This window comes from Camarhynchus parvulus, chromosome 9 (genome assembly GCF_901933205.1).
Source record: "Camarhynchus parvulus chromosome 9, STF_HiC, whole genome shotgun sequence".
Lineage (NCBI taxonomy): Eukaryota > Metazoa > Chordata > Aves > Passeriformes > Thraupidae > Camarhynchus > Camarhynchus parvulus.
In genome coordinates, this window is record NC_044579.1 from 18,689,143 (window position 1) to 18,714,638 (window position 25,496).

Below are 25,496 nucleotides of genomic sequence, written 5' to 3' on the forward strand. Positions count from 1 at the left end.
AGAAGAAACTAGTATGTTCATGCTGTGAATCCAAGATAATTCATGTCCTTAAACCTGTGCTCAAGATGTTCAGTTTCAGTTCAATCACAAAAATTTCTCCTTTTCAACAGTTCTCTCTCTAGGTGAAGAGTTCCCAGTTTCTACCTGGATTAATGCATAAGCCACCACAATTTATGACACGTGAAGATCCTAAAACATCCTCCTTCAGACAGCCTTTTAGAAGACAGCAAAACAAAACAAAACATACAGACATTTCAATATGTTTTAGTGCAAGATGCCACAGACAGAACATGAATTAAGTAATGAATTCTGGAAAATTCCTTCCTCATATCTTGCTTATTTCTTTTACAATATTGCTTTACTGAAATGTTTTGCTTCTTATCATAATACTTCTTTCAATACATGCATTTCAAACTAATAAACTTCTCCTTTTCCTTGCTCTGATCTCAGGAAACCTTAAAACATTTACTCTCCAGAAATAAAAATTCCACTTCTTTACCTATAAAATGGACATTTTATCTAATAGGCAATACAACAAGCAACAAAATGAGCTTTCTTTAGTTGCCCATGCTGCCCACCATATGTCTGAGGACTCGGTGTAGCACACACTGGAAACTTACATAAAAACCTGGAGAAACATTTTGCTTCACCCTGTTTTTCTGCCTTTATCCTGCAGGGTGGCTCCAAGACCTCAAGGCTACTGGTCAGAAAGAGAATCACAACTTCCCATAGCACAAAAGGCATCACCTATATCTGGTACACAGCACAGAGAAGGGAGATGTGCTGGTTCAGATACTGAACAGTCTGTCCACTGCAGCATAAAGCTCAACACCAGTTCACCTGTGTTGCTTTTCAGAATATAAATGAACTTGACAATTCTCTGCTACTAGAGCTAGACAGCTTCCCAGAAAGTTTGGAGAGCTGCTCGCCTCTGTTTGCAACTCCGGCGAGATACACACTGCCAACTTGTCTTAAAAAGTTCAAGGCAATGATAAATGCCTATAAAACTGAAATATTACAGAGAAATTGCTTGTGAAAGTAAACAGAACTTAGACTGAACTAGTCTAAACAAGAAGTTCTCCTGATGCCACCCAAGGACGCTGCTGAAATCCTGTCTGGTAAACAAACTGAGAGCTCAACATACCAAAGCTGGCAGGCTGGAAATCCCACAGAACTGATGAATGAAATGGGAAAATGGCCTGTTCATCCACCCTCCAGTTTTCTGAGGGTTGTAATGTGAGGCTGGAAATGAAAGGTCAAGTTCAAAGGAAGAAGCACTTTTCACTGTCAGAGCTCATAAAAGGTTCTGTGCTTCTTGGTTTCACACCCTCAGCTCCCAGGACCACTTTGGATATTCCTGTGCCTCGGTCCACACTGAGTGACAATGAGATGACATTACCACTTCAGCTGGTTCCAGCTGAGGTCTCAGCACTGCTTAGGAGGTAGGAGCAAGGTCCTGCTGTTGCCTCTCCTCACACACATCTTCCTTCTCTTAGTTAGTTCTATTTCTTTCCTAATTCCTATTGAAAAATACATAATCTTAGCTGACCAACAGTTTCTGCAGCTGCACCAACAGCAGCCTGAGACCAGGGAGGAGCTAAAAGCCCTTCCATTCTGAGGCCTTCTGCTGTACAAGTCTGTCAGGTCTCTCTGTCAGGTGGCTGATCAAGCACACAATTCAGCCTCTGCTTCTCAGCCAGCTGAAACAAGACCGCTCACATTACCGGCTATACCTGATTGTGTGAGGCTTTATTCTTTCCCCATAATAATAATAATAATAATAATAATAATAATAATAATAATAATAATAATAATAATAATAATAATAATAATAATAATATAATAATAATAATAATAATAATAAAGACTGCTAAACATGCTTTCCTTATACCTTCTTCTTTGCCTCAAAAATTCTTTCTAGCTAAAAGCAAGTAAGTCTGTTAGAACACAGTACTTCACTTTCCAAACACTGAGCCTTCCAGTTCTCCTTCCCCTGCCCACTGCCTCACAAGGGAGTTTTTTCAGCTGAAGAGATTACCTGTGATTTGCCTTTAGACCCTGCACATCAACACCTTAGTCCTTAAACATCCAAATGATTCCACCTGCCCCACTGCTTTCACACCAAGCTGCTTCAGTCAAACACAGTTGGACAATTGTGGGGCTTTGAGACAAATTCACTGAAGTTTTATGGTCTTGCAAGCAAGCAAGCAGCTTTACTTTACAACATTTCTTAGGAAAACAGATGGCAGGACAAGAAGAAGAAAAATACCTTCAAAGTGCTTGCAACTGTGACAAACAAGTAAATTCTGAGGAATTCTAGGGGCACAACAGATTTCACACTCAAATTGTGATAACAGTAAGCTGCCGTGGTAATTTAGCTGTACTTACAGGCATGGTCTTAAGCTAACTGCAGCAAAAGATGTGATCAGAAGAGATTTATGTCCTCAGGCCATAGTAAAAGTCTGCCTGCATCTCTTACTGTCACTGACAGACCTGTCCAACAGCTTCTACAGCTTACAGTAGTCAGCACGCTATCATTCAACAGACAAATTCACAATTAGGTCTGCCTTTACAAAGCAGGCAAGCTCCTCAAAGTCTCATCAAAACCATGATTACCCACAAAGTTGTCTTTGCTTCTTGCCCTGAGGGCAAGGAAAGAGTATACAAGTAGCAGCATGCAGAAAAGGCAATGACAAACCAAAATGACATCAACAAGCAATAGAACAAATCAATCCTGAATACCATAATACCTGGGCTTACTTGGAAAATTTGACACGATTTAGTCAAACGTTTTTGGCAGGTTAACACAAGAAGGCTTAACAATTGTAGACAATATGTGTTTACAATCCTTGTTCTTAATATGCTTATGTCTGCACATACAAGTGGCTGGTTTTGTCTTTTTCCAGCCATGCTGACACCAGAAATGATGTAAAACAGGGAAAATTATTTAAGTAGGGACAGGTGGACGTGTTCTGCTCTAGCCAAACAAAAATACAACCATCCAATGCACCTTTCACCTTAGCATCTCTAACACCTTGCTATAAGCAAGAATTCCCATTCTAGCACTGGAAAAGTCTTTGTGCTGCTCTCAACACAAACACCACCATGGGGACAGACTATAGCATCCTTCTTTCCTTTTCACATGAGACCCCTGTCACAAATGGTGTTAAAAAATCCCAAGGTTCATCCAATCTCCAGCAAGCCAAATTTTCTTAATATTTAGCACTCTGGATACAGGAAAATATCTCAAAAGGCTTGTTTTTTTTCACAGCAGAATAACAGACTAGCTTAAGTCACCTGGTGCTACAGCAGAGCTCAGATCTGCTTGATAGAGAACATCAACAGGTTTAGAGGGCTCCAGGGTTTCCTGGTGTTGTCAAAAGAACCATCTCACAGCCCAGCCCCACAGTGCCTCAGCCCAAGAAGCCCAAGTGGGAGTGCCAGCAGCACCTCACAGATGGAGGAAGCAGCCCCGTGCAGTCCTCACGTACCACTGCACTCTGTCACAGGGCTTTCATAACCGGAACCAAGGCAGCCAAACAGTGATGCACAGCAGAATCATGGCAGGTCCTGTGTTTGAAAGCAGGGCACATCAGCCAGCATGAAAAATAGCCCTTTGAACAATGCTTCAGACACTGCACCATGCAGAGACGTTTACTCTCCTTTGCTATGAGTACAAGAGAAGCAACACTGAGCTGCAGCACCAGTGCTGAGCAAGCTTTTGCATCCCCACAGCTGCACCGTGCTTGTCCATGCTGCAGAGACAAGGTGAGCACAAGGCAGGTGATGACAGAGTAACTAACCTGGTATTTCTAAGCAGAAACACATGACACAACAGTCCAAGAGCTTAGTGGCTACAAAGAAAAATCATGCTGCTATTATAAAGAGTACAGAAAACTCCCTATGTGTGGTTCACAGCTTAAAGTTGAAGGAAACCTTCACATCTTCTTTTACAGTAACAATACAAAAGAACTACAGTTTTGGTTGTAGCTGCAGAATGTTGTTACTGCCCACAAAAATGGTGTTATTGTTCTAGGATGAGCTACAGAGGGATAAAATATGACTGGGCCAAGGGAACCTGGGTGGAAAGGACTGTTACCTTACCAGGAGGGCAAAACAGGACAGACAAAGCTGGGAACAAAGACTACCCAGCTGTAAGATCACCGCTTGACCAGACAGAAAGCTAAACGTTGCTATTTGGCTACAGCAAGGTAAAACAGCGCAGTGTGAGATGGGGAAAATAAGGATGCACAAAAAGGATGGGAAGATGCTGAGGGAGGCACCACTCAATGACTGCAGGGAATAACAAGGGCTGCACCTGCCAGAGCAGCACTCTGAAGATGAGATAGTGACTTGTGGCCAAGTACAACAGGACCATGGAGGAGAGAGGTGCTAGAAAGCGATAATGGAACACTGTGACAGGGAGCTATGGCTGGGATGTGCAGAGGTTCTCAGGGAAGGCATGGGGAGGTGAGGAAGGAGCCTGTGGCAACTGAGACATGAGGAGAAAAGGGGAGATGCAGCTTCATGGGGTCAGGATGCCCTCGAGGATTCAAATACCAGGTAAATGGAGCAGCACTGGGGAGTAGGAGCCCAAATCTGACCTCCATGACTCCAATGAAATATTACAGGGAAAGAGGGTAAGGAAGGAAAGAAGACAGATGGGGTCCTGCTGAGCCTGGGTACACGGCTCACTGAGCTGGGTAAAGCTCCCTGGAAGGTCTGAACCTGGGCACTGGGAAGAAGGTGGCCTAAGCTGGGCTGCTGGGGAGGGGAACTGGAGAGTTCAGAGAGGCACCGGGGGCAACTCCAGGAGCCCCTGAGGGCAGTTTGTGGGGCACTGGCAGACGCTGAAGGGCATTTAGGGGGCAGCTGTTAACGGACACCTGAGAAACAGTTCATTATGGGGATCCCTGAGAGGCATTTTGGGGTTCACAGGTGCCTGGAAATCTGTAGGGGGTGTTGTAAGGGGGTCTCTGCGGTGGGGGTTGGAGGTCGCCAGCAGGACCCGGAGAGGTGATTGGGCTGTCACCGAAAACGACCGGATAAATAAACCTTTCTAACACAGACAGTATTTGTTACAATCAAAGATTTTCCAACCAACAAGGGGAAAGGGGGAAATGGTCGAGTCCCTAAGGGGCGCCTTGGCGGATGTGAGGTGGTCACAGGCAGACCCCCCGAGGGGTCGTTGTGAGGGGAGAGGAGTGGGATGTGAGGGAGATCGCCGGCAGCTCCCTGAGGGACGGGCTCGGTGGCAGGCCCCAGGGGAAAGCTTCGGGGGTCTCTGGCAACTCCCAAAGCGGCGGCCCGGGCTGGAGGAGGCACGGACCGTGCCGGGCGGGAGGGAGAGGCGGCGGCACCGAGCGTAACGCGGAGAAAGCGCCGGCCGCAGCGCCGCCAGGACCCCGAGGCCCTGCCCGCGGCCCCCTCCCGCCGCACGCACCTTCTGGCGGATCTGCCCGGACGTCGAGACTTTGCGGATGAGCTTCTGCAGGGAGCCGGGCTCCTGCTCCGGCTCGCTGTCCGATGACTCCTCGGGCGCGGCGCCGGCGGCCGGCTCCGGCTGTGTCTGCTCAGCCCCCGCCGCCGCCATGCTGCACCGACCGGCGGCGCGCCCGGCGCCCCTACCGGCCCGCGCGGCGCGCCCCCAGCGGCGGCCGCGTCATATGGCGGCGGCGGCGGCGGCGGCGGCGGCGGCGGAGGGGCGGGGAAGGGCCCGGCCGCCGTAGCGGGACGGTCACGGCCACCCTGCCTCTCCACGGCTCCCTGCGAAACGCCCGAGCGCCGATCGCAAGGGCTCGGCCGTAGCTCCTTGGAGCCTGGACAAAGGTGTTCAGCCTAGCCCTCCCCGCTGAGGCGAGCCCGACAGTCGGGACCGCAGTCCCCATTCCTTCCCATTCTTCGTGGCTACTGCAGCACAGAACCACAAAGTCACTCGGGTTGGAAAAGATATCTGCCCTCATCGAGTCCGACCCATAATCGAACACCACCTTGTCAACCAGACCAGAGCACTGGGCGCCACGTTCCGTCATTCCTCGAACACCTCCACGGAGGAGCACACCACCTCCTCCCTCCCTGGACAGCCCCTCCCGAAGCTCTCCCCGTGCTCCCAGGATTTAATGAAATGCTGCGAGCACACCCTGCCGAGTAGCCCCCGCCCCGAAGGGCCCTTCAGGGGCGCTGAGGCCGGGCCGCTCCCGCTGCCGAGCCCGCAGCACCCCCGGCCCGGCCCCACTCCATTGGCAGTGCCAGATAATTTCCTCCCGCCTCTCCAACACCCATCAGCCACGGGCAGGGCTGTGCTCCCGCTGGGATCTCACGGAGACGTGTGAGGGGAAAGCGTCTGTCACGAAACCCGTCCTGTCATGTATTTGCTCCGAGCTGTCTGCAAACACAGCAGGTCCAGAGATGCCATCGCTCCCGGAGCGCATCCCTCTCCGGGAGCTGGCGAGCTCTTTGCAAACAGAGTCCCGCCACATCAAAGCCGCAGAGTCAGGAAATTGGATCTGCTCTCCCCCAGCGGTAAACAGGAGGAGCAGGCCACAGGTCTGACTCCGTAGATCAACATAACACCAGAACTAGAAGAAAGGGAAGATAAAAGGCAAACAGTTCTGGCTAGAGACCGATTTTCTGCTGAGAGAAATCAGCATCTGCTGGCTGAAGGGCCGGAGAAAAGTCCAGTTTGTCCTGCAGGACAGGGAAAACCCTCATTGCTCTCTGAGTAAATGACCAGCATGAGCTGAACAAATAGCATCTCAAAGTGCTTTCCCAAGCCTGGACAAAAGAACAGATTTAATAACCATTTAACAACCACTTCCTTCCCACTGCACAACAGAGTGCACTGTGATTTTGTCCCACTTAGCTTACACAAGTCATCACCACAGCTGAATTTAAGAGGAAAGTCAGGCAGCAACAGAGGCCCCTCACAAAGTTGACATATAAGAAATTTTTTTAAAAGGAAAAAAAAAATAGATCTAGTCTACTCAGCCAATACTTACAGGTCTAGTAGCCTGAAACACCGAAGGAAACACCTCTGTGGAGAAAGATACACTTTGAAATAAGACCTGTTCCCCCTTCTTCTCTTAGATCTTCAAAGGATTTTCTGAACTCCTGCCCTCCAAGACCAACATATTCACAACCAGTAATTTCTTCAACCTTACTGTATCTTCTGTGTGTTCTCGAGCCACCAACAAATTACTAATAAAAATATCAGGGAAAATCCCCAGATATCCAGGTGCAAATGCTTGACCCTTCCCCAAAGCTGAAATCACACAGAAATTATCCTGATCACAAACACCTGGAACTGGCCAGGTTCCTTTAGCAGCAAAGCACCCAGTGCAGAGCAAACACTGTGCCTCCTGCAATTCAAGCTAAGGTGAGACACCTGTGACTAATGGACAGCACTGAGGAACAGGTGTGTTAGGGGACAGCACTGATGGAACTCTGAAGTCAGCTGTGGTCTTAATTAACTGCTTCCAGCATCTTAATCAAGACCAGTTTACAGAAGCAAACAGATATAAGTGTGAAGTTTGTAATTCTATTTTCAAGAGTGTAGGGTGGTAAACATAAGTCTATATTAATAAATGTGGGCCCTGCATTCAGACTTGCCAGGGAAATTTAAACCAGGGACACTGAAAAGCAGATTTAAAGCAAAAATGAGAAAAACAAAACACCAGTTGTTTTACATGCAAAATATAATTAGCTGATGCAACTCACTTCAGCAAAAACGTACATGAGATTCAGGAAAATATCTGACATTTACATGGATAATGAGAATATCTAGATGAACAAGAGAAAACAAAGTCTGCAGAATGCAATCTCATTTCTTAGAGCATAAACCAACTGCTGGCAGATGGCTGTTGGGAAAGGCTCCTCAGGGAAGGCTGTGCCATAATTTCCTCCTTAATTTTCCTGCACCTTCTTTTGAAGCAGTTGCCTACAGGAAACTAGATTAAATACAGACTCTGTCTGGACTTGTACTTCTGTTTGGCATTCTATATAGGGAGCTTTAAGCAATTCATTGACAGTGCACATTTATCTCATCTTTAATAACGTGGTTATTAAGCATATTGCTAGAAAGCTAATACTGTTTATCAGCATTGTCTGTGCTGTGGGAGACATCTTGTGAGACATTTAATGGTACAGAAAGTGAATGTAAAAGCCACATGGGGACAGTGCAAGCACTGAAAAAATTCACTGGCTGGATTTGGTAAAACATCAATGCAAAAGCAACCAAAAGGAAATAAAATGAGTTTTGCACAGTCTGCTGAGAAACTTTGATGAATCACCCATGGCTGCAAGCCAGCCTTCCAGGCTAGGATTTCGTTCACTGGCACTTCAAAGTCACAGACTCTGACACTGAGTAAGTCCAGGCAGGCTGCATAAACCCTCATTTAAGCTCTCACCAGTGCTGAAAGCAACCAACCTTTTTATTAGGCAGCCCTGAAAGCAGAAGTCATGATATGGCAGATGTCCTGTCATTCTCTGGTAGCTTGAGTAAGAACCAGGTGTTGTGTTTGCCCCATTCAAGGTGAATTTTGTAATAAGCAATAGAGACTCCTGATGTCATGTCCACTGACCTCAGGGCTGATCCCTGGAAGACCATGTATGAACTGAGAACATGCAGATTACTAGAAACTTAGGTCCTACATTTGTAATTGAAGCCAGACAACACAGCTCCTTTGTCAGCCTGTTCTTTTAATCACTCATCAGTTGAGGGTGAATTCTTGTCCTCTTCATCAGGTGCATTTTTTAGCTTCTGACGAGCAAACTCCTCAAATACAAGCTCTGCTTCACTGTAATGAAAGAAACATAGATCTTTCAAAATGATGTTACCCTATTTTTACACCAGAAGACTGTAGGCAACACATAGGATGAAGAAGAGAAGCCCACAACAGACTGGTAGTGTTTCCTTTGTCTCAAAGTGATTTGGATCACATTCCCACAGGCACCATCTTCACTGACGCTATTCTAGCTAAAATGAAAAGCAGTTGATTGAGCAAGTCAAGGCACAAACTGAGGATGTTTTTCATCTGTACTGGATCATGTCCATTCCAGATACATATTTATCAGCTAGCTGAACAGCCTAGAGCTTGCAAGGGGCTTTGTCCAGGAATAAAATGTGAAACATTTCACCCTTATTCCTTCTATACTAAAATAGAGACACATGGTCAAACCTAATAAGTTCCTTACACTTCCAGCTATAAAGCACAAACACATCCCTCCTGGGTGTGTTTGTGCTGTTAGGCAAAGCACAATCTCTTAATCTCTCTTCACATGGCCAGTCACTGCTGATTAACTCAGAGCAGCCATTTGTCAGGCCACAGTAACTTGCTCACTTTGAATTTTAAGCTGGGGATTTCTGTACAGTTTTGAGGAGTTTTAAAAAGAGTCATTGCACAAGCGTAGCTAGAATGTGAAATACTAAAAGAAACTTACCCATCCTTCCCTGCAGTCACGAGCATGCAGCAAAGGAGGAAAAGAGACACACTGGGTAGTCAGAACAGCAGATGGCTAAAACACTTGCAAAATGTTTAATGCAAAAAACGTACAGACTGACAAGTCAGAGCAGTGACAAGAGCAGGATTTGCAGCAGTACAATTCCATAAAGTCTCAAAATGTGCATAACTACACCTGATGAGGCAAATCTCCATCTCCCAAATGGAAAAGCATTCCAGCAATGTTGCCCAAGCTATCTGAAGGGCTGAGGAACAAAGACAGATTTTCCCATCTACACTTGCTCATGGTCACAGCTGTGGGAGACATCTGTGCACACACCTGGACTCTGAGCTGACAGTGCTTGCATGACATGATGTCAGCTTTAGTTGCTCTATCACTGTGACTGAAGAAGTCAGCTTAGACTTAGATGAGAAGACAATGTTTTTGTTCAATAAACATGAAGGCATTAAAATTAGAGGTCAAAGTACAGAAACACCTCAGGGATCTCTCATCAGATGGGTTAAGGCTTTTGGAGCAACATTCCTGATTTCATCTTGCCCTAAAAATGGTTTCAAGACTTTTGGCACTTGTGTTTCTTTAGTGGGATCTTTCCTAACCACACTATAACAAATCCTGCTTACTAGCAAGACTCCTTGAAATCTGTTTCAGCACAGCCTAAAATAAACAGAAGACTGTATTTGCAGGGATTTTATTGTTCTCACAGTTATTTTAGGAAGGCATAGCCACTTAACTGGCTTACTTCTCATGGCTTTGGATCAGGGAGCCAAGCACCCTTGTTCTACAGAAGCAAAAATCTGGGGCACTTCAGTGACTGGATAACTCACTACCAGGAGACTTCCCATCCACAACACACACTGCTAGAAAAGTCAGCATTAAAAGTGTGCCAAAGGGGGCCACTCCAGCCAAAATGCCTCAAAGGATGGCTCATGTAAAGACACTCCTGATGGAATCTCTCCAGACCAAGACAGAAGCCAAGATGAAGTCTGGAAAGTCTCAGGGCATGTATGCTTGATTGACATGGATTTAAAATGAGACATTTAGAACTTCTAAAATTTCCAATATATAAAGCATCATTCTCATTCCATTTTTTCTCCTTTAGTCTGCTCTCTTTCCCCTCTTGGATGTACTTTCATTACTATGGGAACAGTGATATCAGTGATGTGGGTGAAACTGAGCAAGATCCCCACCAGTGATCTGAAACCGATTTTACAAAATGGAGTGAGGGGGGAAATAGCTATTGTTGCAATTGGGCATAGACTTAACTGTCAAGTAAATGATTACTGAGTTAACACACATAGTGTGACAGCAGAGGAGTGCTTATAATGTACCTCAGATGGAAGATTATATTCAAAGATGCACCACTGCACCTTCAGGCTGCAACACTAACTCCAACATGCTCCAATTGCGTGCTAGCAGGAGTTAGATCCACTCCAGAGTTTTCTGGCTGTCCTGTGGCTTATTTAATATTATAATATTGAAAAATTCTCAGAAAATGGGTAGACTTTTACTTCTTTTAATTAGCATTCCAGCAATTGTTTTGAGGGTTGGGATGGGAGGGGGATTGATGAGGGTCCAGAATACCATCGTCCTCTCAGGGGAGGGTTTTCTGGAAGCTTTTATTCTGCAGCCACAGAAATTATTCCATATAATTCAAGTCATAACATGTGGTAATTTTCAGTATAAACTTCCATTTAACCTCTCTTAACTTGATGGGGGAGAAAAAAAAAATAAGTGGATTTTGTTATTTTCCAAGACATTCAATGCTTTAAAATGTCCTAATTTCTGAAAGTCACAATACCAAAACAGGGAAAGTATTGCTTTACTTTACTGTTAGAGGGATAAAGCATTCCTGGGTTTCTTGAAAACAGCCCTTTTGTGCAAGTTTAATCAGGGAGCAGATAAATGACCATTTGTTGAACAACAGCCAAAACAAAGGCCAGTATCCAAGACATAGGCCCACAAAACGTAAAACATCAGAAGATTGGCAGGAAAACCCCAGACCAAAGAATTCATGCTGAGACCACAGCCTTGAGGAAAACTCAGCAGGAATTTCTGGGCTAACTGCTGACCAGGAAAGGTTTTGGAATAATGAAGAGACACAGCCCAGTTTGAATCTATCTTTAAAAGAAACAGATCCTTACACATTTTTTGTCAACAGGCGGAACAGACAGCCTGCCAATGTGACAGGAGCTGCTTTGCCTAAAAATAACCACATGTGAACCACATGGGTCCAAAACCAGTCACAAAACCAGCACACATGAAACATGCAAATCCTGGCCTAGCAGAAGATCAAGAGAAGGAAGTGATAAACACAGGGAAGGAAAGGTAGCAAGCTGCTTCTTTTCTGTCTCCTGCAGGCACATGGAAGAAAGATCAAGCAATCTGCAATAGCCATGCACTGTGACAGACCTACTGTTTACTGAGTGATGAATGCTTCAGAGCTTGCTCACAGACAGCTAGAGAGGGCAAAGCCATCTGCTGTGAAACAGAGCACACAGCACTTGCTCACACTTGCCATGGCTTGGCCCTGAAAAAATTACCTCAAGTTCTTGGGAAGCTCTTATGTTTCTGAGGTTCCCTGTACTCCAGTCATCCCTGCATGATTAAATGCATTGATGCTACACATTTTAGTTCTGCCATAAATCACCTTGGCTAGAGAAAAGGATATTCCCCCACTGCAAAATAAATCACAATATGTAGCATTTTTAAATCCCACTCCAGCTTTAATTCCATAAGATGGTTGCCCTAACTTCTTTCTGTTCTTCCAGCTGTGCCTTAAGACAGTCAAGTGAGCAGGAAGGTGCAGTAGGCAAACTGGTCACTACTGACTCGTCAATAAAAACAAAAGGGAATGGAAAAAGAAGATAAGGAGTGATCTCAAAACTCCCTGTGCATGCACCTCTGCCTACACTCACTGCAGAGGCTGCTGAACAAGCCAACAAAGAAAAATTCCATCTTTTAGGACCTTCGAGATACCTAACACTGTTTGTTGAAGCTCCATCTTTACAATTAAGCCTGGATTTGCTTAATTCCAAATTAGATGGCATTTCACTAATGAAACACATTATGTTTCTCAGAGTTCATGAGCTAAAGTGGTAGAAGAAAAAATTAAAAAGCCTGAACTCACAACTGGGAAAAGTGATAAAGCACAGTGCATGGAAAACTACCAACCAATGAAGCTGAAAAGTGTTTCAGTTTACCAGCTTCATATGGGAGACTGTTTTATTCCCTGTAATAAGCTCAGACACCACATTCCAGCACAGTTTTCAAGTCAGCTATTCAGGCTTCAGAGGAATTTTCTGCTGTGTTAGAGTATCTGTTTTTAAGAGAAAGCATTTATTTCCTGTGTTAACCATTTGCAGGGCTTTCCCATGGGAGAGCTCCTGAAATTACCTGCATTTTTTTCAGCTTATAAGAAACCTGGTATTTCCATCTGTACAAAATGCATGGAACACGGCTGACACTTCTGACAGCAGGCTTCTAGAAGACTTTGATGTAGCAAACAACATGTGGGCTGTGCCTCTGGTAAGAGGATGTGCTGGGGGAAGTGATCTGAGAAATATTGCAGGTCTCCATTTTCCTGGTAAAGTCTTCTGCCCACATCCTTTTGAGTGTACTGTATTAAGGAGTACATCATCCCTCCTTTGAAATGATCTTAGAAGGGAGAATTGCCTGACTTCCATTTTTTCTCATATTACAAATGCTTCTGCCAAAAGTATAAAGTAATAAAAAGGGGTTGTTGGCATTTTTAACACCAAAAAAGTAATGTAATAAAAATTCACACCACTCTAAAAATGTAAAATTCCTTACAGTTGCCTAAACCTTTGGATGAACCTTGTTAGAAGTTTTCAAGTTTTCCTTGGTGTCCATGAAAGCTCCTGAGCTGCCCAGAGGCACTAGATGGCCCTCACCAGCCACACTCCTGGGATCCCCAGTGCCATCCCAGCCTCCACCACTTCTGTGCTGGCATTGCTCACAGCAGGGGCTTTCCTAGGGAAAATTATCTTCCTGTAGTGCAACTGTTACAGGAGAGATAAAAGCTACCTTTGCCCACTCCAGCACATTCGTAATTGGCAAAGCCTGGTTCCCAGCCAGAGCATCTGAATGTGGAGTGGGTCACCAGCTCTCTTCTCATTGATCACACTTGATTCCTCCAACAATTTCACACAGTAAGGACTCAAGCCACCCCCTTCTAATGCTTCCAGTATGGAACAAAGCATTTATGTCAGGATAACTCTTCTCAAAGGTTCCACTGTCACTTGCATGTGAAAGTTTCATGCTCTTAGAAACAGCAGCTTTAGGTCAGTTTGGGCACAAAAAGAAAATGAAAGGAGCACAAAAGCAGCCATGGCTTTTGTTTTGAAACCCACTACACTTTGTCCCAGTATAGAGAGTAGGACAAGATGGCTCATCTGTAACAGCCCCAGCAGGAAAGAGTTGGTGTGTCTGGTGGTCAAGAGAGGCTTCTGATACTGTACAGGAACTTCTGATTTGGTGTGAGCACCTTGCAACCTCTGGTGCTCACCACTGGTGAACTGAGCCAGCCAGGCCCTGAGGAAGTGGACGGATGCTCTGACAGCCTGTGGGTTTGGCATATGATCCCAAGCCCCAAGATGCCTGGGTAAGGCTTGCTCCTCACACTGTTACAGAGATCTCTCACTTCCACACAGAGACCTACCACTGAAGAGATGTTGCTCTTGGATAACCACTGAACATGAAGGCCACATCACAGACACCATGGCAAATGCCACATCAAGGTAACAGAGACTCAAGAATCATCAGTGGTTTTATCAGCTCTTCACTCTGCTTAAAAGTATTTGGCTTTGTACAATGCTCATGAGTGTTAGGTATTTTCTATGTCAGATTTTTTTATTTTTTGCTTATACTGCAATCTGGCTGGGAATTGCTAATAACTTCATATAGGATATTTTGCACTGCAGTCATAGGATTTAACTGTGCAGAGCTTCCTCAAACCCCTGTTCTCTGAGCTGTGATTCCATACATGAAAGATGAAAGGGAACATGACTCTTTTCCATTTTCTCCCATCTTTGCATCCCTGCTCTCTCTCTCTGTTATTTAGTGCCTGGAGGTTGATACATAGATACACACACACAAACACACAATATAGACACACAAACACACAGAACAGCTCCATACTGGAGCCTTGTAGGCTCTGAAGACTTCCTGTGGCACAAGTCACTCTAAGGCTTACAATGGTGAGATCTCACCAGAGCCTGTTAATGAACAAAGGCAAAAACCAGGTGTAACTGACCTGCTGGGTTCTTTTCCTCAGGTTTGGGGTGCATGAGACGAAATGGCAGCTCTGTGCCCACTTCACTTTAGGGAGAAGAAAGAATGCATCAGATCCACAGCTCCACAAACATGCCTGGTTCAGCCTTGCTCCTCCTTAGGCCAGCCTGAGCCCTCAGCTCCAGCCTCACCCATTCTTTCATATTTTTCTAATCATAATTTTCCTCTCAAAAAAGTTAAGCTCAAATTTCTCCACAAATATCCCAGGCATATTCACTTACATAGACTGGGTTTATTGTGTGCTGAATGTACTTGCATGTATATAAAATCAAAAGATATTTTTGTAATAGCTTCATTTTCACAGGAGAACCACAAACTACTAGCTTCTAACAGCTAAAGGGACAGTTGCTTTTTTTAGGGAGATGAGAATGGCAATAAAAAAGAGAATAAAGAGATGAACTAACAACTAAGACTGCATGGTCTGAAAAGGAAGATGACATTTACCTGGAAGTGAGGTCTCCCAGTATGCTACAAAAGAAAACAAGGAGAAAAACAAAGAATACTTCATGTCACTCTATTCTGGTGCTCCAGCAAGTGCTGTTTAATTGGTGGACTACTGAAATCACTTTCCTCATGCACTGTTCTCTACTTGCCACAAATTCAGCTGAACTTGTTTTTAAAAAAGGTAGCCTTACTTTTTCATGTCATTCCCATGGACAAAGAGCCTAAGTTTTTGAACTCCTGACCAAGTGTTGGGCATGGCCCCTTTTCCAAGAGCCAAAAGGCAAGTGGATGACCACAGAAAGCAGCAGGCATTTTATCACACTATAGGCAAATCTTTGATGCATTTTTATAGTAGAATGAAGCATAGATAAATGAAATACAAAGGTAAAAGGTGACTAGCATCAACTGAGAGTCACTATCCTGGTCCTTTTTTGCACTGTATCCTGGATCTAACTCATGTTGATAACATCAGCTTTACCCAGAAACCCAGAAAGGCTCTGTACTGGCTGAGTACAGAACCTGAGCTACAATATTTATGACTCTCAGGCAGATGTTTTTACCTTCTGCTCTGGGAGAACACCAATGCCAACATAAGAGGTTCACACAAAGTTTCACCTCACTTCTCACAAAGGTTATAGCTTTGACACAAAAATTGCAATGCAAACCAGAGGTTCCTACTTCAGCCATGAAATTATATGGTATCTAAGGAGAGTAACACAAACTATTTGACTCAAGATAAGTTCTATGGATAGGCCAAGACTGTTTTCCAGGCAATTTATGCTTTACAGGGAGCCTCATATCCTATAACATGTGCCCTTTCTCTTGGGGTGGACTATTCTGGTCTCTCCTCACCCATCAATGACATAAACACACTCCCCTCCCTTAACTCAAAGTGTGTTACACTTACCCTGGAACAGTGAGCTTCACTTTGATCTTGTAAGAAACCAGAATCCCCATCACTGTCTTGTCTATTCCATCCTTAATGCTGCCAGAGAAAACAGAGCGCAGTGTGAGGTAGCACAGCAGTGTAACAACAACACACACCTGCAGCAAGAACTAGGGGAACATCCTGGAAGAGGGAGAGCAGGCAAGCCTCAGGTACAGCCAATACCTTTCCAGATCTGTGATCCCTGTTCACCCTGAAGGAAAATCATGGCATTAGTAATGGTGCCACATGTATCCATCTGGGCACAACAAAGTCCTGAGGGCAGTGTCTCCTCCATGCTCCCCACTTCTCTCTAACTCTCCTGCTACCCAGGACCATTTAAAACTCCACTCACATGGTACTAGAAGCCAAGTTGGTGTCCTCATCCTTCAGTTTTCCATCCAGAGCTATTTCCCGTGTCTCCCGGTTATTTGCAAGCAAGGGCAGAACTGTCAGGGTCTTGGTCAGGCTACTGTTTGGCTGCACCTTTTCACTGAAAATAAGAAGGGAAGTGATACACTGTGGTTTGTTACACACCCAACTAGGAGAATTTCCAAACAGGTTACAAAGCTGCCCAAAAGGAGAGGAATTTATCTGTGCAAATTCAGTTGTCAACAATACAGATGCACACCTCTAATCTAGTCAGCAAAATTCCCTTTCTAATCAACAGAGAAAAACACGCACTTATAGAAAATGCCTAATTTCACATTAAGGCAGAAAAGTAGGTCAAAACCACAGAATAATGGAATAGTTTAGGTTGGAAAAGCCCTTTAAGATTATCAAGTCCAACCACTAACCCAACACTGCCAAGGCCACCAGTGAACCATGTCCCTAAGTGCCACATTGATTTTTCCTAATATCTAATCTACCCCTCCCCGAGTGCAATTTGAGGCCACACCCTCTGTGCTGCAAAGCTCTGAATTTGTACAAAATGAATCCTAGTTGAGAATATCAGTACTGAAAGGAAAACATGTCCCTAGCTACATGTCAAGCTACAGAGCAGAACACCAGGCAAATATAAAGCACCTGGGTATGCTGAACCCTCCTCACAGTGTGAGGCTCAGAGCTGCACTGCCAGTACAGTGAAAAGAAGCAAGTGGCTCTCCATAACATCTACAGACTCAAGGTTTCTGTGGGCTTTGTCAGGTCAGAAGAAACCAAATGAAATGCTCTTGCTCAAGCAAGAGTGTCCATGACTTCCAGTCAAACAGCAGCACCTTTCAGAAAAGTGTTGCATCTCTATGTAAAGATTTCCAGCAACTGGGAACCTTCTGCTGCCACCACTAAGCTCGTGTAGCAGGTAATTACTCTTCAAACCTCTTCTGCAACATCCCCATTCCCAGAAAAAACATGAGGATATCTGCTGCTCTGTGAAAAGGGAACCAGCTGCATCTAAAGAGTATGAGTGGTGTGGCATACACAAGGTAAGAGCACTGTAACAGCAGGAGACTGCCAGACTGTAGTATGAGAGCCTCTCATCACTGATGATGAGGGTAATTAAAAGGTGTGAAGGACCAAGAGCATCCACTCACTGTGCTTCCTCAGCAGCCACCACTTTGGTGTAGAAGTCACTGGAGTACAGCACCACATTGGCCACCTGCTCCACTGAGGGAGAAAGAGGAAAGCAGACACTCAGGGGTGTGCATGCACCACAAACAACACAGTTGCCCCCACCCCAAGTCCCAGGAAGGGGAAACATGGTGAAGAAAGCAGAAAACCCCATCCATTTTAGAGCCTGAAGAGACCATCAGGACAGAAAGCCTGACCTGGACAGTGACCAACAGCACACCAATGGCCAAAGTCTGTCTTCCCTGAAAGGCACCTGGCCTTGATTTGGAGACAACAGAAAGTCAATAACACACAGTTTCTCTTGGTATCGTCTCTTTCCATTATAAAGATGTCCCTCTTCCTTCTCAGTTTGGGTCTGCTTTTATCTCTGGTCCTGATATCTCTTGTGTGTGTATAGCCCATGCATGTGCATTCAGGAGACAGCATCAGCACAGAGCCTGGGATAACAAATGGCTTATGTTCTCCAATCCTACACAAATAATCCCAGGGTAAATCTGACTGAAACACTGAAGAGGAGAGAATCTGGGACCAAAAAGGTCTTTTTAAGCCTAACAGAGGCATAAAAAAGAGCCAAAAAATATTTGGGAATCACAGTACATCCCAGACTGGCAGTGAAACACCTTTCTCTGCTGTAGTTCTGTAGGAGCCTCAGCCATTTTGTTCTCTCATTGCCTTCTTTTCTCTTTCCCATCCTTTGTCTTTCAGACTGTGTTCCCCTGCTCTGCAGCTTGTGGGATGAAAATGTGTAGTGTCACATATAAAACACTGGCACAGCAATGAAGCTCAGCCCCTGCCCTCAGCTTCCTCAGGAGGAACGACACTGTTGCTGGCAGAGTTTCTCACACTGCCAGAGATTTCTGGAACACCAGGCAAAGCTGTATGTTATCTAGGCACATTCACAGTTAGCAGGAGCATCACACTGACAGGGAGCCCTTCCCACTGACCTCTCAATAAGGGTGCATTTCCCCCACTTTTCCCACACCTGCATTGCCCACTGCAGGAGCCAGACCCCTTCTCTTTTTCTAGGGGGGAAAATCTGGTGCCTGAAATTAGGACATACAAGTAACCACAGGAATCAGGAGAAAAGCTACAGCACTTCACTTGACGAACAGCAAAGAAACAGCAACACACAGGGGGGAGGGACAAATTCCTGATATCCCCACCTGCCTTCTTAAACTATTAAAAGCACTAAATTCTGTCTCTCTTTCAGACCTATTGCACTCAAAGAATCTCAAGCAACAGTAAAAACATACCCTGGACTTTGATCTTCTTTACTGTTTTGTCTGTGTTGTTGTTGATGGTGACAGTGACTGGAATGGGCTCACCATGGTAGTATACCTAGAAGGAATGTGATGCTCAGAAATCCAGCCAGAAGACTTCTTCCAAGCCCTAACCCCCCCAGATTACATCTCACAGAGGCCAGACAGGGGAAATGACCCCTCTCAGTGATTAATGACCCCTCCTTCAATGACTTCAAATGTGTTTGGTATGGCTTCAACCACCCCTAGCAGTAGCCACTGACAGAAATTACATTAGAGTCCTTGAGTGCTGGGACAAATCAGTCTCAGCTGAGAAAGCAGCAAATGCCCATTGGCCTGCAGATACCATGATGCCCCCAGCCCCAGGGCAAACCCCCCCTCACCTCTTTACTGAGGCAGGCTTTCACGTGCAGGGGCTTGTTGGACATGAAGAACTGCCAGGTGGTCTCTGCACAAGGCTGGGGTCCTGGCTTCTCCGGAGCATACTGCACCTTACGGATCAGCAGACGTGCAGAGTTCCTGGGAAGGAGCAGAGGACACCATGGTGACACCCAGAGCTTGGCAGAGGCAGGAGTTGTGCATTCCCATGTGCTTACACCCAGGAAGTCACTGACAAGGGGGCAAAGCTGAACAAACAACCCAGGTGCACCACTGGACCACCCATCCCCTTAAGGCAAAGCTGAAGAGAGACACATCCTGTTACCTCCTATGAATTCTCTCTTCCACATTTTCTGTTGAGAAAGCTTTCACCTCAAAGTCCACCCCACAAGTCTGCCAGACAGAGAAAGGACAGCTGTGAAATCAGGATCAGAAGACAGGAACATCTGCAGATGTTTCAGTATCTTTCTGCACACCAGAAATTGGCAGACTACTGCCAGCTGCAAATTATTCTGGCCTCCCACCACTGTCACAGACATTCCTGGTGTTGGCACATTCACCTGTTCTATAGTCCTTTTGATAAATGAGACCTAATCCCAGCCTCTGAGAGATGCCATCCCTACTCCTGAAATGCTTCCTGTGAGACAGTGCTGGAAAGGTCACATCCTAAGCCTGCCCAGTGTGCTATGCTGTTTGGCCCGCCCTGGGTTTCTGAACTGAATTTCTGAGTTGGCTTTGTAATGCCAAAACCAGCATCTAAGGAGTGGAAGGGATCATGCCAAGCTAACCTTTGCTTTAACAGGTTTACAGCATTGTGGGGCACCTGTGTGAGTCCCAGCTAATTCTCTAGAGATATTTTTGCTAGAATATTCCCTGGCATAAAACACAGGTTATCCTTTTTGCACTAGGTTCTACAACCCTCATCCCACTTTGCCTGGCTAATTGCCTAGCTCTGCTGTCCAGACAAGCATCCAGTCAAGTATAAAAGGAATATTTTTAACAGTATCAGAAACCTTGCAGAACATATAATTATTTAGTGACTTTTACTACAGGGTTTTTGTTCTGTTTACTTATATGTACAAGCCAGCTCTTCTCTGCATTTAATTCAGGGCAGGTCTCAACACATGTTATTTATAGCAATCTGTGAGATTTTAGGCACTCAGTCTTCTTTTCTTTCATGTAGCCTCACAGCCACAATCATTTTATGTGCAGCCAAACCACAAATCATGTGATAGTCTTAAAGAAGCTACAACACTGCAGATTTTGTAGTCTTGCTGCTATTTGTTTGGATTCCCTTTCTTATTCTGAGAATTTCAACTCCAGTTCTGTGACACATACTTCTTTCAAGCTAAACAAATTCATGTATTTTTTCCCATCTGACTTTCCTTAACCATGATAAGCATAAGTGTCCCACTGGCCTCACCTTATCAACATCACGAGGTGCAGGTTGCAGACAGACTGAGCAAGGCAGGTAATCTGGAAACTGTGGGAGGAAGAAGAGGAAATGCCCCAAACCAATAGTACACAGATGTTTTAGGTAACATACTGCTCACAAAAGCAGTCCTGAAAACAAGGGGTCACTCATTGTAATGTTGTAACCCTTTGGAATTCTGGTTAGTATACTTGCCTTGTATGAACAAATCCCTTTCTTCCAAAAATACTTTAAAAGTCAAGAAAGAAAAAAAAAAAGTCCATGCACAATGTGAATCTTCCTCAGGAACACTAAGACAGACATATGACTGACAGCACTGGAAGGACTTCCTGCTAGAATTTGGCAGTCAGCTGTCATTTGTCATCAGCTGTCAAAGACCTTTTCATCTCCTTATTTGATCCAAAGTTTTTAAAGGAAAAGGATTTGGCACTGGTAAAACAGGAAAAATTATTCCAGCCCCTCAGGAACAGGAAGGCAAGAATATGGGGCTGTTGCTAGCATAAAGTCATTGCAAATTCCCTTGCCTTTTTTAAGAAAACAATTCTCACAGTGGTGTGATCACTGCAGTTAGGATCTTCTTCCACTTTACCTCTCAGGATTGCAAGAAGAAAGAAAAACATTGGTAACACCAGCTGTCACTCAAAATTGGAATTGCAGAACATGAATTCACTATAAATTCCCATCTTCAGTCAATCACCAGGCCTCAACAGCCTGGTAACTACAGACAAGAAGAGAATCAGAAGCTCTTCTGAAATACTTACTGTAAAGAAAAAGGGATAAGCATTTTTGCCCAGCTTCTTTAGCAGAGATTCCTGCAAGAGGGTGAGAGACTCTGGTTTGTCAGCAGGTGGGTACACCTGGACCCTGGAGAAGAACAGGTCCCGGCGGAAGGCGAGGCCGATCACGTCGATGTCCTCCTGGCCGTAGCGGAACACGCACGTCAGGGACACAAACACTGGCAAGAAGCACAGGACAGGTGAAACAGGCAGCAGGAAAACAGTGAAGCAAGGCTGAGATGGGGACACTTCTGCCTCAGGGAGACATGGGAACTCATTTCAACACTTGCATAACCCAGTGAGTACTCATCCCATGTGTAACAACAGACACTGCACTGATAAGAAGCCCATTCACTGAGGCAGAGAGTTACATTTGTACCCTTCAAAGATTCTACCTTAGCATCTCACTCAGAAAGACAAACAATTTCTGAGAAATACATTACATAAAACCTCAAACCTTTTTTCCCCTTGATAATAGCAGGATCCACCAATACAACACCATCTGAAAGAAGGGGAGAAAATGAAGATTAACATAGATAAAAGCAGGGTTGAGAGCAGGAAGAGCAGCACACAACCTCGTGGACTTACCTACAGGTTCTACATCCCCTATGTTGTCAATGTAGTCACGCTTTCCCAGGTAGATCGTCAGCTGTGGGGAGAGGATGACCACAGTTGAACTATAAAAGGTTTGTGGTTGTTGAGGGAAGGGGGACACACACATCAGAGAGCTATAAATGTTGCAGAGATCAGAACAATTCCATTTTAAATTGAGTATTTTTTTTTTCCAGCAAACATGCAACCCCCACCAGACTCGACAGGATTATTCACATGCAGGACATCAGAACTGAAGACCTGATCTAGACCAGCTCCCAAAGGTACAACACAAATACTTGTGCATGGTATAAAGAAGTGGAGATTTAAAAATTTTTGGTGCTGTCAGGTTGGAAAGACAATGAATCAGGTTTCATTTAAACATTTACCAGTAGAAGTACAACCCAGGAGGAGAGTGAGGTGAGCTGCCTTCTCTTGTATTATAACACATGAATAGTTTGCCCTAAAAACTGCTTACATCATCTCCTTAAACTTAGTGGTAATATGGGTCACGCTCCTTCTTCAGAAAAAAATAAAGGGGACAGGAAGGAGCTAGTTTCTAGTAAGTCTTCAGTCTGACTACAGGTAAAACTCAAACCTAAATAAGCCATTACTGTACTCACAGCTTTGTCGCGGGTACTTTTTCTGAAGATAACTTGTTTTGGAGGAGAATCAGCATTCTTCCCACCAGTCCCAGTCTTTTGAGACTCAGGGCGGCTCATGGTCAAAGACAGGGATGTGACTGTGGGTGAATGAAGCTTTTCTGTCCCAAAATATCCTGTGCCAGATGCCTGGGAAAAAACAGGTGGATGAGATAAAAGCAGTAGGTAAAGCACTGGTACTCCTGTGCTGTTTCAGGCCCCCTCACACATCCAAATGGTGGCTCGGTCTAAAAACTACCAAGGTGGTTTGTGTTGATAAGGAGTCAGACCAATCCCCAAATAAGAACTCATCTGTGCTGTTGCACTTTCCTCAACCAGAACCCAGTGCAACCCATTATGAGCAGAGCAGCACTGAGCTCAAACCAGAATGTACCATAAGGATAGAACAGTCCAGCCACCTGCCCAGAAAGGCAACAATTATACTTAGAGGTAGGGAACAGCTTGCACCTGAGGGGTAGAAAACATACGGAATAAAAATTCTTCAGGAGGAGAAAAATAAGGAGGGAGAGAAAAGAGTAGGGGGGAAGAGAAGGGGGGGGGAAATAAGAGAAGCAGTGGAAAAAAGAAGGGAAGAAGAGAAAGGGGACAGCACAAGAGATATCCAGAGAGAGAAATCCAGAAAACCTAAGTGGTACAAAGTAGAGAGATTACCTTTTCATTCTGTTTTAAGTTACAAAATAGCATCCAATTAATGATCAGACAGCAAATTTAAAATAAGGTGAAGCATTTCCCCAGTTAACAGAAGATTCAAGGTGGCTCTGGTAATCACCAATATGAATTTAATCACAGGATTAGACACATTCACAGGGAAAAAGGCTTTTGGCAGCTGTTGCACAAGGATCCAGGAGTAACTGTAGCCCTTCAAGATTCTGAAGCAGAGGAGCAGCACCAGGAAAGGATGATGCCACACAGGCACCATCCTGTCCTTACACTCCTCACCATCAGAGCTGTGTGAATGAGAGCACTATGTTAGACAGAACCCAGCTCTGATGGAGTATGACTGTCCTTGCAATTTGCTCCAATTCTATTTCTCAGCTTGCTTTCCCATTTTAAAACTGCTTCAGGAGTAAAACAGTTTCTAGGGCCTATTTGCAGACAACAAACCATAGAAAAAGGAAACACTTGGCTTCTTGGAAAGCTGAAAAACATGTAAGGCAAACATTAGAACCAACCATACATATGTAAGCATTTCTATTTTCATTAAGTAGGTTTTTCAAGTCCAGACCAGTATTTGTTGCTGACTAGGCATGCTGTAGACTCAAAGAAACACACCAGCAAATAACATTAAATACCTTGCTGTGTTCGCAGTGGCACAGGAGCTTCCACGGGCAGCGATGGGAACTTCTAAATTATTGAAGAAAGATGAATTTTCCAAGGCAGCTGTGTTCTATGCTTCTTTGCATCTACCAGAGGGAATTACTGCCCTCTTCACAAGCAAGGAAGACAATTTGTAGGGGATTGGAAAGCTCGTCTCCAGTTGTGTCCATCCAGGATTTCAATAATTAATCCCTCTGCAAGAGCAAATGTTGTACCTGGGCTGAGATTCAGCTGGGAAGTGGTTAAGTCAGCAACAACAAGGCATTACCTAAGGACACTCAGCTAGTCAGTGAAGAGGTCTACAACATCCTATTCATATGTTTTGCAAAGACTTATGAAGCTCAGGACAGCTACTGGAAGCAGTTTATTTTAAAGCTCTATCTCCTCCTTCCTAGGGCTGCAAGACATGCAGCCTGGTAAGAAACTGAACAGACAAGAACCATTTATGAAAAAGGGAGTTTATAAAACACTAAAATGGCATTTTGATGGCCTGTCAAACACTGAGAACAATGCACTATTCTCATGCTCACTAAGCAATTTATCTATTACTGCTTCACCAGCAGCCAACTGACATGCTGATGCAAAACAATAGACTGCTGGCTTGTACAATCTCCTTCTCAATTTACTTAAAAAACACAACATCTGGGATTTAAGAAACACAGGTATTTCAATTAACTTCAGCTTTGCTGTTCCTTAATCTTCCAAGAGTAGATTTCCCCACCCACTAGTGAATTTGGCCCTGGTATTTTGCATAACAGTATATGTTAACTTTTGGCTTGTGAGCTGTAGGAACAGCTGTAGCTTTCCTCTGGCTGCATCTGTTCATTTGAGTACAAGGATCACATGATATCCTGTCCACTTGCCAGCCTAACAGCTCCCTCCAGCTCAAGCAACCTTGCAGTCACAGATCAAGTTTTTCACAAACAGTCACTGACATTTGCCTGAATATCTGTGGCCCAGGCTACAAAAATTACTCAAAAAAAAAAAAGAGCCAATGTTCCTCAGCTCTTTCAGGGTTCCAGCAACATTTTATTAACTGGAGGTGGATTATTTGGAGAGCTTAATCATTACTCTGTCTAATCAACTCTGGCAAACACAAACCAGCCAGGCTGGAATCAGAAATTCACACGTGCCTGTGCTGCAGAAGGGAAGCCAGGTCCTTATTGTAGGAAGTAAGGAAGAAACTCCAGAGATGAAACTCAGTCACACCTTGCAAAAACAAAAGGGAGGGAGCTGGTTTTGTAGAAGTCTGTGCTGCAGCCACTGCAGGGTTATTAGTTCTCCAGGAGAGGATGAGCATTCCTGTTGGCACATGTACCATTGCAGACATCTTCAGAGGATCTTGGAAACAGCTTCTCTGTAATACATGCTCCT

The 25,496-nt window shown here is 44.7% G+C and overlaps 2 protein-coding genes across 4 annotated transcripts in view; both read right to left on the bottom strand.

Annotated features, from left to right (window-relative positions):
• The window catches only part of DGKD (diacylglycerol kinase delta), a 60,605-nt gene extending 54,993 nt beyond the window's left edge, over window positions 1-5,612 (bottom strand). For both annotated transcript variants that reach the window (XM_030954119.1, XM_030954117.1), the window contains exon 1: window positions 5,444-5,612. In XM_030954119.1, coding sequence (XP_030809979.1) covers window positions 5,444-5,593 — 150 coding nt within the window. In that variant the 5' untranslated portion in view covers window positions 5,594-5,612. The remainder of the gene's footprint in view (window positions 1-5,443) is intronic.
• A 2,840-nt stretch (window positions 5,613-8,452) lies between these two features.
• Window positions 8,453-24,472, bottom strand: SAG (S-antigen visual arrestin). 2 transcript variants are annotated; one of them, XM_030954216.1, is made up of 15 exons: window positions 24,098-24,472; window positions 22,767-22,934; window positions 22,141-22,201; window positions 22,010-22,054; window positions 21,538-21,731; window positions 20,768-20,827; window positions 19,670-19,737; window positions 19,350-19,485; window positions 18,961-19,045; window positions 17,671-17,743; window positions 16,494-16,631; window positions 16,121-16,198; window positions 15,214-15,237; window positions 14,728-14,796; window positions 8,453-8,795 (listed from the first exon to the last, which is right to left on the bottom strand). In XM_030954216.1, the coding sequence occupies exons 2-15, from the start codon at window positions 22,863-22,865 to the stop codon at window positions 8,702-8,704; spliced, it is 1,224 nt and encodes a 407-aa protein (XP_030810076.1). In that variant the 5' UTR covers window positions 22,866-22,934; window positions 24,098-24,472; the 3' UTR covers window positions 8,453-8,701. The 2 variants fall into 2 exon arrangements, with proteins under 2 accessions (XP_030810076.1, XP_030810077.1); XM_030954217.1 differs by lacking the exons at window positions 22,767-22,934; window positions 24,098-24,472 and adding an exon at window positions 9,439-9,448 and having other exon boundaries at window positions 14,732-14,796; window positions 22,141-22,335.
• Between the last annotated feature and the right edge of the window lie 1,024 nt (window positions 24,473-25,496).

What these genes read in the sequence shown, in the direction of transcription:
- SAG (XM_030954216.1), bottom strand. Translation starts at nt 22,865, where the DNA reads ATGAGCCGCCCTGAGTCTCAAAAGACTGGGACTGGTGGGAAGAATGCT. An exon ending in AAAGTACCCGCGACAAAGCT is followed by an intron (nt 22,202 to 22,766) that starts GTGAGTACAGTA and finishes CTCTCCCCACAG; the next exon opens with CTGACGATCTACCTGGGAAA. An exon ending in AGGGGATGTAGAACCTGTAG is followed by an intron (nt 22,055 to 22,140) that starts GTAAGTCCACGA and finishes CCCTTCTTTCAG; the next exon opens with ATGGTGTTGTATTGGTGGAT.